This window comes from Oncorhynchus tshawytscha, linkage group LG09 (assembly GCF_018296145.1).
Source record: "Oncorhynchus tshawytscha isolate Ot180627B linkage group LG09, Otsh_v2.0, whole genome shotgun sequence".
Taxonomy (NCBI): Eukaryota; Metazoa; Chordata; class Actinopteri; order Salmoniformes; family Salmonidae; genus Oncorhynchus; species Oncorhynchus tshawytscha.
The window spans coordinates 55,957,652-55,973,243 of record NC_056437.1 but is presented as its reverse complement, the minus strand read 5'-3'; the positions used below and the strand labels follow the sequence as shown (position 1 = coordinate 55,973,243).

The 15,592-nt window shown below is 42.2% G+C and overlaps 1 protein-coding gene across 5 annotated transcripts; it reads right to left on the bottom strand.

The window, feature by feature from the left end:
* Window positions 1-488: 488 nt before the first annotated feature.
* Window positions 489-15,171, bottom strand: LOC112258307 (C-terminal-binding protein 1). Of its 5 annotated transcripts, none has more exons than XM_024432596.2 (10): window positions 15,022-15,171; window positions 14,058-14,161; window positions 6,957-7,111; window positions 6,587-6,731; window positions 6,250-6,456; window positions 5,782-5,996; window positions 4,604-4,734; window positions 4,286-4,413; window positions 3,895-4,015; window positions 489-3,712 (listed from the first exon to the last, which is right to left on the bottom strand). In XM_024432596.2, exons 2-10 carry the CDS (start codon window positions 14,113-14,115, stop codon window positions 3,523-3,525), a joined length of 1,350 nt encoding a protein of 449 aa, XP_024288364.1. In that variant the 5' UTR covers window positions 14,116-14,161; window positions 15,022-15,171; the 3' UTR covers window positions 489-3,522. The 5 variants fall into 5 exon arrangements, with proteins under 5 accessions (XP_024288364.1, XP_024288365.1, XP_024288366.1 ...); XM_024432597.2 differs by lacking the exon at window positions 15,022-15,171 and adding an exon at window positions 14,947-14,993; XM_024432598.2 differs by lacking the exon at window positions 15,022-15,171 and adding an exon at window positions 14,757-14,781.
* Between the last annotated feature and the right edge of the window lie 421 nt (window positions 15,172-15,592).

Genomic DNA, 15,592 nt, shown 5'->3' with positions numbered 1-15,592 from the left:
TTGGCCCACATTTTAATCACATAGACAGTCAGGGGAAATCCAGAATATCAAGTCTCCGTTACATAGCAGGTGGGAGACAGGGCGACACCGTGTAGTCGCTAACTAGCAAGCTAGCCAGTTAGCACACGGTCTCCCCAGCCTCCCGCCTGCTGGAGGCGGGGGCGATAGGTAGTGTCCTTTGCCACTGCATGTCAGGCAGTTCCGTTTTCCTGCAGACGGAGGGATGCCCACATGCAGTTTAGCCCCAAATTGCGGGTCGTAATCACACACTATTTGAGCGCGCAAGTTTGACTTTTTGAAATCCGCAGGTACACTGTGCAGGATGGCTCTGTCTGACAGGTTTACTGGAAATTATAAATGTGACAGGAGCTTTTCAAATGCTAAAATGCACACACACCACTTTTAATTATTGCATGGGAAGCAAAAATAATACAATCTAACTGACAAAAATGCCTTACCACGCCTGAAACATTTCAGAGGAACATTACTTTGTATTAAAATACTTTATTGTAGAAGCTTACATCACAATGATTGTTCCTATTTAAAAAGTTCAGAATAAATCCTAATTACAAATGTACTGGGTTGTTCTCATTTTGCAGTCTGATTGAGAAATCTAAACATGAAATAGAATAGCCTAATGCACATTACATTTCTGTATGTTGTAATGTAAATTATCCAGGCATCAATCACATCAGATTTGAACCACATGGATTCCATTTCTAAAGATTTGATCTCTCTCCCATACATCACACCCCCCTCCCTCAGCTAATTTCAATTTGCTCTGTTTTCCAGATAATTAAAATGATGAGTTTACGTAAAACAGGATCAGATGCTTGAACGAACCCAGAGAGACACGAATGCTCTAATCATGCTGTTACTAGGGCTGTCAAGATGAAGTCTTCAGAATACAGATCTAAGCTATATTTAACTGAACTCTAAAAAAAAGGAGCAGAGTGGAGGACCCAGTTCGGGAGGGTGGGAAAAAAACTTGTGAGGGAAGTTAACGTTAGGTCCAGGATAAGGCATTCATCACAGCTGTGTAGCTCAATGTACTACCTCTGCATATAAAAAATATAAAAAAACAATGATATGGGTGTCAGCAAGAAGTCCACTTTAGCAACAATGCTTGATTCCCCTTGTCTGTTCATATTCTCTGTTGCAATGTCAATAAAACAAGTCATCTCAATAATGATAAAACTTGATTGATGAAATAGGCAAGGACAACTATTCATTCTGTTGTAGTTCCATTGTTACTTGCTTTAATCTCATTTCATTTTTTTGGGGGGGGTGGGGGGGGTCTAATGACCAATTCATTAATACCCATAAAGAGAAACATACAAGACAACTTCAAAACTACAAGCATGGAGGTCAAGACTCCTCCGGGAGAATTTATTTTCTTTTAGTTAATCAGAGAAATCTGCTGAAACGGAGTAAATCATGCTAAGATGGGCCAATGGTGATTTCACATATTTTAAATTGGTGATAGATCTCAGCAGTATCTGTTAAGAGGAATAACAGAGCATAAGCTACATTCAATATCTGTTAATGAGGTATAACAGGCATTTCCCTATACTTGGCCAGTGTGTAATTACAAGTAGGGGTTGAAATGAAATTCTATAGATCATGATGGCAGAATTCCATTCCACTGCTTTCCCATTTGTAAATTACCCCTGATTACAAGTAAGCATTATGGGAGGCTGTCCACCTTTGGCTGAAGGTCCCCTTCTCCAGTAACACACTTACACAACTCTGAAGCTGTGCCAGTGTGATATCATGTATAAACTCCCTTGATTTTCTATGACTGTTGGCCTGCGAGGGTAGCCTAGGTATGACAAAAAGTAGTCTGGGTACCAGTCTGTTTAGCTATCATTCCACTTCGTGACATATGCCAAAGATTATTTGGTTTAGCATAACAAGGAGTGGAATGATAGCTAAACAGACTGGTACCCAGACTACTTTTGTGTGTGTGTGTGGGGGGGGTTATGGCTTTGCCACTAGCAAATCGGAATTGCTGACCTTATACAATAAGGGACTTCATTACCCACATCGGACTGCAATGCTAAGTACACACCCAAACTTATACTCTCGATTTTTCCACTTCATCGGTTCTTATGCTGGCCTTGATAATCAGTAAACAGATTGAATATCCCTGCCAGATTCCCTGGTCTATGTCCACAAGTACACTGCTTGACACAATGCCCGCTCAACCCAGAAGCCAGCCAAAGTACCAAGCATTAATTCAGATTAAGACGATTATGAAATTAAGCCATCTAATCACTTCTAGAATTCATGTAGTAGTAATAAACCGCTGTCCCCCGGTGGTCAAAAGTTCTGAATATGGTTGTGACCAAGCCACAGATGCGTGCCTGGCGCACACACAAACACAGCAGTGAGCCCTAGGTACACCCTGAGCAGAAAACAAACAGAAGTGTTCCTGATGTGGTCAGGACATTGAACTGAACCAACATCAACTAGGCTCCTGCCCCCTTACAAACACTACTATGGGTGTGGACACATTTTGCTAGGATGCCATCATCCTTGCAAATGTGACAGACTAATGTCTTGAAGCCTCATTACGCCATTCCATTTGAGATTGACAGCCACTATGGAATCCATACAGGTAAAATAAGTTTCAATGCCTGCAGTACACAAGATGAACACCCGAAATTATAGCATCAATGACAGCAGACACTGAGGGGCAATGTTGATACTGGAGTGCTGTGAAGGAGGATAGATCATTTGAGTACTTGGCAAAGATATAGTTTTCATGTTGTATTCATATCCAAAGGTAACATATAAAAAGAAATAGAAAGGTAAGAAGACCGCCGTCCCTCTAGTCTTGGCAACCACAAGGATGTGCAGAAGATCTATACATTTAATCACGAAAATATTCCAAGACCAACAGAGAAAATAAGTGTAGGTGGTGGTCTTGACAAACATCGTATGCTGTATGTATTTTCCTTATCAGCAGAGGCATATCTTTTGATATTATTCAATTCACATCAAAAAGCTCATAAAAAGTCAGAGCCACACTTTTATTGTGATAACTAGAAATGTATTGAGCCCAATAATATAAAATCCTTTGTAAGGTTTGTGAACAAATAGTAGTGGAAAAAATGCTATTCATCTTCTATACCATTTCCAGACTCATGCTTCACTTTATAGCATGTCAAACAGCAATTGATATAAAAAAATAAAATAAAAAATACAGGGAAAACATTAAACAGGTTTCTCTCCGTAAAGGAGTAATTTACAAAAACACAGCCACAGGAAAGTCAGACAAAGAGGGGTTTAAAAGCAAACTGGGAAAAAATCCTTGAGTAATCCACTTATTGCTTTCTGGATGAGAGAAAAGAGGACGAGTGTAGGGAGTCTATGCAGACTGGTCTCTCGTGAAGGATTCTGTTCTGTTGGATGGGACCAAAGCTGGGTCAGAATGGACCTCAATACTAGTGTATCTGCTTGCATGAACATGAAGAGTGATGACGGAATGTTGTGGACCAGAGCGGAAATGGTAGCTGGCTACTGGTCCGTTGGCATGTCTCTGTCTGTTTCTGCTTTAGAGGGTTGCCCCGGCGACGGTGTGTGGGGAGGTCGGGACACGGGGGCAATCCCATGTGCCATAGCCAGGTTCCCTGTGACAATTCCCTCCACTGCAGCGCCTGCCCCCGTCAGGCCTCCTGCTGCCACTCCCACTAGGCCAGTAGAGAACCTGTTGACAAATGAAGAGTTGAGACAGAAGAATTAAAATAGCATTATATGGAATTATCTTTCTAGGGTCATACAACACAAGCCAGATGGCATCAATACCTGGAGTTGTCTTTACTGTCACTCATTTATTACCTACGGGTGCTTCCTGTCCCTCTTAACAGTCTCCGCAAAGCATGGTCGTACCTGTAATCAGTAACTCCGTTGTGTTCGGTGTGCACAGCCCCAGGGTCCATGCCAGGCCACTGGGGCGTTGCCATCAGATACTCCTTATTCACACAGTTCTTCAGACTGTCAGGGATGCGGCCTGTTGGGAGAAAAAAACACCAAAACAGTCAAACGGATCAAAGTCTACTTAATGACAACTCTTGATAAGTTTTTTTTTGGGGTGGATTATAAAACAACTTGTGGGCTGTAATACATAAACTATATCACTTAGTGGTTAGGGCTACTGTGCCATGTCTCACGTGTCTCCGACTGTTGTTCACAGAAATGCAATCGTATCTTTGTACCCTAGTGTATGTGCCTAATGCCTATAAATATGCGGTTATACACTGAGGCTTGCATAACTGAATACCTGTGATGGCCCGGCGCACTTCCCTAGCTGCCTCCTCCCGCGCCTCGAGTGACGCCTGCTCACTGTACCAGGATGCGTGGGGAGTGCAAACCAGATTGGGGGCATCCTTCAATGGGCCCTGAGAGAAGCTGGAGGAGTATAGATAAACAGACCGGTGAGACATATTAAAGAGTGTGTGCAAGGGGGTGTTCATAATTTTTTGGGGTTAAAATGGGGAATCACAACAGTCAAACCAGTTATTGTTTGCACGTTTTAAATGACTGGGCTATAAGCAGGATGAGGAGGCTATAAGTGCCTGTGGGCTGGGAGGAAGCTGACCTGAAGGGCTCCGTCTCGTGTACATCCAAGGCAGCACCCCGTATCCTGCCCTCTTTCAGTGCCTGGGCCAGGGCCCTCTCATCCACCAGGCCCCCGCGAGCCGTGTTAACCAAAAATGCTCCCTGACGCATCTGCACACACGACAGATCAGTCAGCAAGCCATGCAGACAAAAATAACACATTGGTAATGAGGGTGTTGTGGGTGGCAGAAATGGTGTACACATGTGTGTTGGGGTTGTCACAATACCAGAATTTTTACTTTGATTTCAATACCAGGTTTAGTATCACAATACTTGATACCACGGTAGACAGCCAAGTATGCATAAATCAATTAGACTTTGTTTCTACAAATACATAATGGTAATCATTTATTTGAATGGTTAATCTCTATTGATAAACTGGGTAAATCAAGATGTAGCCTAGGCCTAGCCACAATACAGGTAAATGCATTCTCAATAGGTGCGCGCATGCATTGATTTGAGTTTGTTTTACCTGATTTCATGGGGCTACAGATGACAATCTGTTTCCCTTCCATTTGGGACTTATTTTATTGTACTGATCAACATTTGCATAGAAGTAGCTTATTTTCAAAAAATGTGTGCCGTCTCTTTAACCAGTTCTGACATCATTCACGAGGCAGTCTGTTCGCTGATCATCTTTGGGAGAAGAGAGACCGCATGAGGGGGAGCTAACATGATGCAGCCCAGACTCCCAGTGCAAGCTAGCAATGACTAACGCCTCAATCACACCGACAGCGTCATTGCATTTTGGTACACCAGAAGTACATTCATTTCCAACGGAAATCTGTGTTCGCTTCGCAGCATTGCAGAGGCAGTTGCATTGTGTTCTGTGTGGTGCATATGTTGGATTTATCGAACGTATGCGTCAAACTGTATGCGTAGGCGGCTTGACAGAAATGGTCGTAGAAGGTGAATGTTGAACGTTTGTTGCACACATATCCAGATGATCACACCGATAGCGTCGTTGTCACAAGGCGAAAGTGGAGCAGGCACGGTGCGCGCTATAATAAGGAGTTGACTGGACTGATAGATCAGCAATTGACAGAACTACCGAAAGTAACAAAACCTAGTGCCGAACCGTTTTTCAATGTTAAGAGTATCGAAAAAGTACAGAAGCGTCGGTATACCTTGCAACAGTAGTGGGCGTGTGTCTTATACCTGTTTAATGGTGAAGTCGTTGATGAGGTGATGGTTGTGCTCGTTGAGGCTGCAGTGCAGTGACACACAGTCAGAGTGGATGAGCAGGTCCTGCAGGGTGGCCATTCTCTGCAGGCCCAGAGAGCGCTCCACTCCGTCTGGCAGGTAGGGGTCGTAGAACATCACACTGAAGCCAAAGGCCTTGGCCCGCAGCGCTACAGCTTGGCCCACTCGCCCTGCGCCACAAGATACACTCAGACTGAAGTAGTAACCTCTCACTACTTCTCAGAAAACTAAAAATGATTTACTTTAAATATACATTAAAATGATCTGAGGACACCAATAATAATAATGATTAAAAATAAATAAAAAAATACACTGCAACTTCGAAACAGATCACATCAGAAAACTTGAATCAACATGTGTGTCCTATGATGACTGCACTTGCGAGAGAGCCCTCGCTAAGACGAGATCAATTTCCCTCCTCACCAAGGCCGATGATGCCCAGCGTCTCTCCCCGGATGCGGGCAGCTCCGCTGGCCACCTCCCTGATCTGCTCCACGCTGGAAGCCCTGGTGCCCTCTCTCATAGCCTGGTGCATCCAGGTGACACGGCGGTACAGGTTCAGGATCAGACACATGGACGTGTCCGCCGTCTCTTCCACTGATGTCGCAGGCACATTACACACAGCTATACCTGGGGGGGACAGAGCACAAAGGAGACAGCGATTAGTTATGATACATATTGAGGTGAATGGATGGATGGGTGTAGTAGGTAGGAGAAAAACAGATGGGAGGTGAAGCAAAGTATTGATCCAGTAGCCAACCTAGTTCAGCCGCAGCCTTGATGTCCACGTTGTCAAAGCCACTGCCAATTCGCACAATGATCCGCAGGCCCTTGAACTTGTCCAGGTCGTCCCGCGAAAGGCTGATGGTGTGGTACATCAGGGCGCCCACTGCCTCATTCAGCACCTAAAGCACCAGGGAGAGAATGTACGAGTTCAGACATATCCTTATTCTACTATTGCACTAAAAGAGCAAAGACATTCCCTAGCTCCATTGAGTTGGAAATAGCCCCCACTACAAAAACAACACAGGTTCATGAAGCATCCATTTCCCAACTTAAAAAAAAAAAATGCAGCCAGATACTTAGAGGTGTATAGGAGAGTAGTGGTGCTGGGAGAGATAGTTGGTTACCTTCTCGTGGATCTCCTGGGTGGACTGGGCATCACAGAAGGCCACTGTGGCCACGTCCTTCAGGACAGGCATCTCCACGGTGCAGTCACGCCCATCCAACAGAGCCACCAGGGGCCGCGGGTGCATCGGCCCATTCAGAATCGGGGGGCGAATGCCTAGATAAATACAACAAATCAATTTCAGCAATGTCAAATGGGACACCCCCCGCCATGTCTCCTTTCTATAGCGTCAATCAGATTGATCATGTAGATGATCACATAGGCCAAACTGTCAATTTCCACAGTTTCCTCAACATCTGCATGTTTAAGATTGGGGAACACAATCAATAAAACCACCAAAAATATACGTCATTTGTTTTGTTCTTTATGATCGTAACAATGAAAACCCATCAGAAATTAAAAATAATTTGATTTTCACTTTCAAAGTAACATTTTACACTCTAAAAACATGACTTAAGTGTCCACTCAAGTCTAGGGATTACAATGATATACAATATGATGATATACAGTGTCACTTAAGAAACGCAACAGGAAACCTGCCCTGTACACGTCACTAAGTAAAATCCCATATGAATGCATTATGTCCAGCATGGACAGATGTAACCCATTTTTGCAAAATCCCTTTATGATGACCACAACACATCTACAAAAAGCCAGTATGTGTCTCAAAGTTAGTGTCATTGCAAATTTAAGCTATTACACTCTCGGGCAGCAGTATTCCAAAATTCCCACCAACTAGATCCATGGTGCCAAAAAGAACAGGTTTCAAAATGTCAATATTTCAATAAATAATTGCTACATAAGCCATCATTGGGCATTAACATTTTTGGGGTTTATTGAGAACACAATAAAATGGCCCAAACATACCACAGTGCCTTCAGAAAGTATTCACACCCCTAAACCTTTGCCTGCACCCACACGCACACTACCCCATAATGTCAAAGTGGAATTATGTTTCTCAACATTTCTATAAATTAATACAAAATAAAAAGCTGAAATGTCTTGAGTTAAAAGGTATTTGTTATGGCAAGCCTAATTAAGTTCAGGAGCAAAATGTTGCTTAACACAAAAGTTGCATGGAATCACTGTGTGGAATAATAGTGTTTAACAACATTTTTTGAATGACTACCTAAATCTCTGTACCCCACACATACAGATAAACGTAAGGTCCCTCAGTCAAGCAGTGAATTTCAACCACAAAGACCAGGGACGTTTTCCAATGCCTCGCAAATAAATGGCAGCTATTGGTAGTAATACAAAAAAACCCAGATATGGAGTATTCCTTTGAGCATGGTGAAGTTAACAATTAAACTTTGTGGTGCACCCAGTCACTACAAAGACACAGGCGTCCTTGCTAACTCAGTTGCCGGAGGGGAATGAAACCGCTCAGTGATTTCACAAGGCCATGGTGAAATGAAAAAGTTAGAGTTTAATGGCTGTGATAGGAGAAAACTGAGGATGGATCAACAACATTGTAGTTACTCCACAATACTAACCTAATTGACAGAGTAAACATAATTATATCTGTACAGAATAGAAATATTCCTTAACATGCATCCTGTTTGCAACAAGGAAATAAAGTAATAATGAAAAAAAAAAAATGAAAAAAAAGTGGCAAAGCTATTAACTTTTTGACCTGAATACAAAGTGTTATGTTTGGGGCAAATCCAATGTAAAACATTACTGAGTACCACTGTACATATTTTCAAGCATAGTGGTGGCTGAATCATGGCTATACTTGTAATCATTAAGGACTGGGGTGTTTTTCACAGAATAAAAAAAAAAAGTAAAATAATGAAAAGCAATGGAGCTAAGCACAAGCAAAAACCTAGAGGAAAACCTGTTTCGGTCTGCTTTCCACCAGACATTGGGAGATGAATTCACCTTTTAGCAGGACAATAACTTAAAACACAAGGTCAAATCTACACTGGAGTTGCTTGCCAAAAAGACATCGACTGTTCCTGAGTGGCCGAGATAGATATTTACTGCCCAAAATCTACCCAGGTTACCATATATATATATTTTTTTTGTTGTTGTTGAATTTTTCAATTAGTTTTACATTTAAAATCACATAGTGTTAAGGGGAGAGTCGCTGCTCAGCTATTTTCAGGTCTCACTCTGACAAAGAGCGAGACCTGAAAAGAGTTCCTTTGTGGAGATGGGAGAAACTTCCAGAATGACAACCATCTCTGCAGCACTCCACCAATCAGACCTTTATGGTAGAGTGGCCAGACAGAAGCCACTCTTCAGTAAAAGGCACATGACAGCCCGCTTGGAGTTTGCCAAAAGGCACCTAAAGGACTCCCAGACCATAAGAAACAAGATTATCTTTTCAGGCCAAGATTGAACTCTTTGGCCTGAATGCCAATCGTCACATCTGGAGGAAACCTGGCACCATCACTACGGTGAAGCATGGTGGTGGCAGCACCATGATGTGTGGAAATTTTTCAGCGGCAGGGACTGGGAGACTAGTCAGGATCGAGGAAAAGATTAAGAGAGGAAAGTACAGAGAGATCCCTGATGAAAACCTGCTCCAGAGTGCTCAGGACCTCAGACTGGGGCGTTGGTTCACCTTCCAACAGAACAACGACCCTAAGCACACAGCCAAGACAACGCAAGAGTGGTTTAGGGACAAGTCTCAATGTCCTGGAGCGGCCCAGCCAGAGCCCGAATTTGAACCCGATCAAACATATCTTGAGACCTGAAAATAGCTGTGCAGCGACGCTCCCTCTCCAACCTGACAGAGCTTGAGGGGATCTGTAGAGGAGAATGGGAGAAACTCCCCAAATACAGATGTGCCAAGCTTGTTGCATCATACCCAAGAAGACTCCAGGCTGCAATCACAGACAAAGGTGCTTCAAACAAAGTACTGAGTAAAGGGTCTTAAGTAAATGTGATATTCCAATTTATTTTATTTCTAAAAACCTGTTTGTGCTTTTTCATTATGGGGTCTGAATTATTTCCGGATGCACTATATATAAAAATGGCCATTTCAGAGTACACAAAGCTGTCTGCTTCATTCTCAAATACAGACATGGCAGTCCTCCAACCCCCACCAGACCCCTCCTGATCAGGGGAGACTCCTCCAGCAGATTAGCAGAAGGGTGCGGTTGGGGGCACAGGCTTGTTGAGTTATCATGACCTAAATGTCTATGTCTGGAGGCAGAAAACCCTGCCCTTCTGCAACAATACACAGCCTGCCTGCTAGCCCTATCGCCACAAACATCTCATAAATAAATGTACAAACGATGTACACCTAAATAGGGATGGGCATTTGAAATTAATTCACCATTTCGAATAATAATCCGATTTATTAAAACCCTTTTTACATTAGCAGATGTCATGATATTTAAGATATCTGGATAGTCAAAACATGTAATAAAGAATGTATTTTTTTTGTACTTCAATGGAGACTTGCTAGCACGACTAGAGTAGGATGGGCCGGTGAGTGTGTATGGCAGAGAGTGTGCAAGCGAGTAGCCAAACTGACTTGCGCTAGTCAAACTTGTTGTTGCCATAGGTTATTTATACCATCATCTGGTAGTGCCCGTCTTAACTAAATATTTGTAAAGACGCTAGCTAGCTACATTAGAGGCTGTTGCTGTGCTGCCTGTACTTGACTCCAACAACTCCATTCATATGAAACAGGCTGTTTGTTAATCAGTCATTGTAGCTACTCCTAATTTAGCCAAAAAAGAATTATGTAATTGTATTTCCATTTAGAAATACCCAATTTCACTTTCTTATATGGCACCTTTCACTGCAGCGCTGCTTTGATTGACCGACAATAACAACAAGCTACACGTGTGAAATGTGTGCAGGCTACCTGTGCGTCTTTTTTATGGGGCACACTCAAACTGTTGTACATTTTTTTTATGTCATGATCTATCCTTGTAGGCTATATAGCAACATCACAGATAATTGTATTTAATTTTAAACTAAGCATTTATTGTTAAAATAGGCCTTATTTATTTTAATTGTCTTCAAAAATGACTAGTCTCCAAGTAAGCAAATACTAATTTCAGTTTAGATATTCGAATAACCATGCCCATCCCTAAGAGATAGCAGGAAGATAATTCATTAACAGATGAGAAATCCCCTAAAGTGATGCAGCAATTTAACTCTGCTAATCCTTGAAGGGCAGTAGAATGCCAACCCACTCCAATAGCGCAATTCTAAAACGTTAAGTCCAGAGTGCCAAGTAGAGACAGCAGAAAACTCAATGACAAGCAAAAAAAAAAAAAAGCAATTACCAGTGTCTTTCTAAATCATGACACTAAACACAAGTGATAATAGAATTCACAGGCACACAAGGAGCTACAATGTTTTGCAGAGCTTAGGAAAATCAAAGAGTAGCCTAGACATTGACGCTTTAAAGAGACGAGAATGCAATACTCAAAGCAACAGCACTGCCTGCACACAGACCACAGCACTTGTGACTGTCAATTGCTTCCTTTGCTTAATATGAAGGCTCCAAGTACAGATTACTGTTCTGTTTGCCAACAAATTCCATCATTCCTCCTCAAGGACAAAGCATGGAAAAATAAATTGCTTTTTTGGCTCATTCTAATCTGATCCAGAAAATGAAACATAGCAGTAATAAGGCGCTCGTCTGACAAATCGTCACAGGCGATTGGAGCAGAATATAAACACCAACAAAAGCAGAGCGCTCACCAAACATAGAAAAATAACCCATTTTTATCTAGACAAAAAAAAATTACAAATGTAATTACAAATGTAATCAAAAATGATTACAAATGAACCTAAAGACAGCAACAACAAAAAGGTGCACAACAGAAAGAGAGCGGAGCTGGCAACACACATGCACCATATGGTCTTGGAGACAGACGCCTGGCAGTGTGTGTGCATGACCATGTGTGCGTGTGTGTGGAAAGCCTGGTCTGACCGGCAGCAGGGCCATGCACACAATGCCATTCATTCAGCGTTCATTCATTCTCCCCCTCCGCCTGCCACTGTGGGTGTAAGTGAGCTCGCAGGGAGGGGTGGCAGATAATGCTGCAGGACCCCACCCAGCCCCCTGCCACACAAGCTCAAGAGCTCGCTCTCTCACACACACACACACACACACACACACAATACCAGGAGAGACCCCAAGGACAAAAATGCTAAACCAAATAGCAGATTTGTACTCTGTCCTATCCATCTACCCCTCTCTCGTCCCAGAAAAACAAGACATTCATCCTCCTAACCTTGCATGCTGCAGTTGACCAGCCTTTCTTCCTCTCCTTCTCCACTTACAGCTACTGTCAGAATGCTTTCGCTTGGCACAATCCCAGGCAAACACCCTCCTCCTTCTGCCTGCCCCCTGCTCCAATCAGAGGGAGGAACAATTCAGCCTTAACCAACCAAAACAAAGCTTATTAGCATTGAGACGCTAGGTTAGGTAGTCCTGCATGTGCGCCATTTGTGGACAAAAAAGGAATAACTTGGACTTATTTTGACACTGAGGTAAGCAGAGGGGAAGTGGGTCTACAACAGATCCACGTTTGGAAAGTCTGTTTAATAATAAGATCCTTTAGATATTTTGTCTCAAATTCCCATAATGACCAGCCTTCCTGCCCACTGGCACAGTAAGTTGAAATGGAATTGGCTTCCCGCAGACTGTTTTTGTGCAACCCAATACAATGCAAAGCAACGCTAGTGTATGTAAATAAACCCATGTTTCTAAGAGCAGCTAGGCTGCTACTTGATATGCAGTAAACTAGATTAATAATAAAGTGCATAATATGCCAAAAGCTATTGAAGAAAAAATTACAATGAAACATAGCCTAACCACATGTAAACCCTTGAGTAAGGCACAGTGCTTTCAAAACTGAATTTTCTGTAGTAGATAGATCTATTTACCTATATCCACACTATGAGGTTGGAATAATACTGTAGAATTGTGAAAATTATGATAATGCCCTTTAAGTGTAAGAGCAGTTTGAAAAGACCACCTGAAATTTCAGCCTGGGGATGGAGTTTTAGTTAATAGACCAATAAGAAAGAGTTCCAAACCTCTGTAAATAACAGCAAACCCAGCAGCTGATTGATGGAGCCCACTGTGCACTTGGGGACCTTCAATGCTGCAGAAATGTTTTGGTACTCTTCCCCAAATCTGTGCCTTGACACAATCCTGTCTCAGAGCTCTACGGACAATTACTTCAACCTCATGGCTTGTTTTTTTTATCTGACAAGCATCCTCAACTGTGGGACCATATAAAAGACAGGTGTGCCTTTCCAAATCATGTCAATTGAATATACCACAGGTGGACTTCAAGGATGATCAATGGAAACAGGACACCCCTGAGTTAATTTCCAGTCTCATAGCAAAGGGTCTGAATAATTATGTAAGTAAGGTGTGGTTTTTTTAATACATTTGCTAAAATTTCAAACAAAATGCATTTTATTTAGTCATTATGGGGTATTGTGTGTGTAGATTGTTTTTTTCTCAAACTATTTATTTAAAACTTTTTAGAATATCAACCTTATTCTATAATGTAACAAAATGTGGAAGAAGAGAAGGGGTCTGAATACTTTCCAAATGCACTCCTGTTTTATCAATGTATGTAACCTAAACAGCCTGTGATAACTTGACAAAGGCAACATGAAGGACCACAGGCAGCCACCCTCACTCTTTTGCTGATTATGGAATTAGAGCTGTTTTTCAATCAATCTTTGGAGAACCCTTCCCTTCACACATTGAACAGCTATAAGACTGGTCGCATTCCCCTGCTCAGATGCTGCATGCATTAACCAATGGTTGTGTACCACTTCATCAACTGTTTTATCAACTGACAGATTGCTATAACATATGTGGTTTGCTGATACGTAAAATAGATATCCAGGCGTTGTAAGATCTGGCATGTCAGTAACGCCTGGGCAGAGGAACGCTCCCATTGTCTGCCATAATGAAGTCAAGCGCAACTTCATGCTGTCCATCACCTATTTATGTCTATGGTCCATCATCAGGCCATTCTACATTGGATTTTTTTTAAATAAAAAAAATTCAAGAATCCTTAGCTATGTTAGTTAGCTACAGAAGCTTGTACGCGTGGATTATCAGTCCCTAACATGATATGGGGCAAAAGTATGTACTGACCTTCACAAATGCGGTCCAGCCTCTGGCGCTTGACTTTGTGCTTATCCATGAGAGCCATCAGCGTTTTTCACCCCAGCCAAAGCACAAACAGACCAAAGGCTTAGCTGTGAAGCACACAAGACAAATAGTCAAAACACTTCCCGGGGAACAATGTGTGGGAACAATGTGTACCGATGAAAACCTGTAAACTAAATCAAATGAACAGCGTTTCAATATTTAGATAAATTAGTTACGTGACAGGCTTCGCTACTAATTCCTAAAGTTGCTAGCCACACGACTAGTCGTAGCTATGGCTAATAAAGTTGTTTACTTCTCTGCTTAGATTTTTTTTGCTAACTAATTATTTTAGTTAACCTCTCTAGCTAACACGACTGCTGGCGAGAGCCAACACAGACAATTTGGGGCTAACTCCCCAACCATTTCCATATTAAAACTTTCACACTATTCTGGCTTTTTAGCTAACGTTAGCTAGCTAGCTAATACGTAAAACACTTCGAAGCTTCAGTTTATAAGTAGCTAACGTTAGCTAAATAGCTAAGCAGTAAGCAATATACAAACTTTAACATTAACTATGTACTGTCGTTGGCTAAATGTTGTTAGTTAATGTTAGCAGCCTAACTAGCCATCGTCAACAAACTAAAAAGTAGTTAGCTAGACTAACAATTCAAAGTCAGTAGCCAAGAAAGTCGTGTGGCTCACATGGCTAGTTAGCGTACCGAACACCAGGCAAACGTGAGTGTTCGCGAAAACAGGCCTGTTTTACAAAGCTATCAGCTAGCTAGTAAGCTAATGATAACTAGCTAGCGCTAATAAATTACAGGCATACATCAACACACAAGTTCAAGCGGCGAAAAACATTTAGTTTCAAGAGAATAATACTACGACTAACGTTACGGAGCAGTAACATTATTGTAGCTGTTGGATCAGACCACTAATTGGTAGTTAGCGAAGGTTCATTCATTACCAAATAGTGCAGGTTCTATTCTTAGTGTTGTGGGGTCAAAATTAGTTGTCTTCCCACTGATCTCTCGTCATCAATCCAAACAGTTTGTTTAGAGGAGTCAGGTGACGGACGAGTCACAGAATGAAGAAAATCCTATATAAACCACTATTAGTTGAGTGTGGCGCCTCACGTAACACAGAAGGTATTGCATCTGGCAGGCCGCACACTGACCATCCGCCCGATTGCTCAAGGACCACATTTGAGGTCGATTCATTTTTTTCAAGATGGCAAAGATCATAATGTATTCTCAACCACAGGCAGGCTGCTACTTCCCTTTTCAATGTATTGCCCAATGCAATTGCTACAGTTCCAGTGAATGTAGTGGGGGGCAGTCACAGACAGGATAAGAGTGGACTCTTACTGTGCTACTTGAGGATATTGATGTCATGTCATGGCATGATTGGCCATCACTCACTGCCACTAATTGTGGTTAGTGATGGTTGGGGGCTACCCATTCTTGGTGGATGTGGACAGATACCTGACATGCATGCTTGAGATCAAGCATGTATGCACTACACACATTATTTTTAAA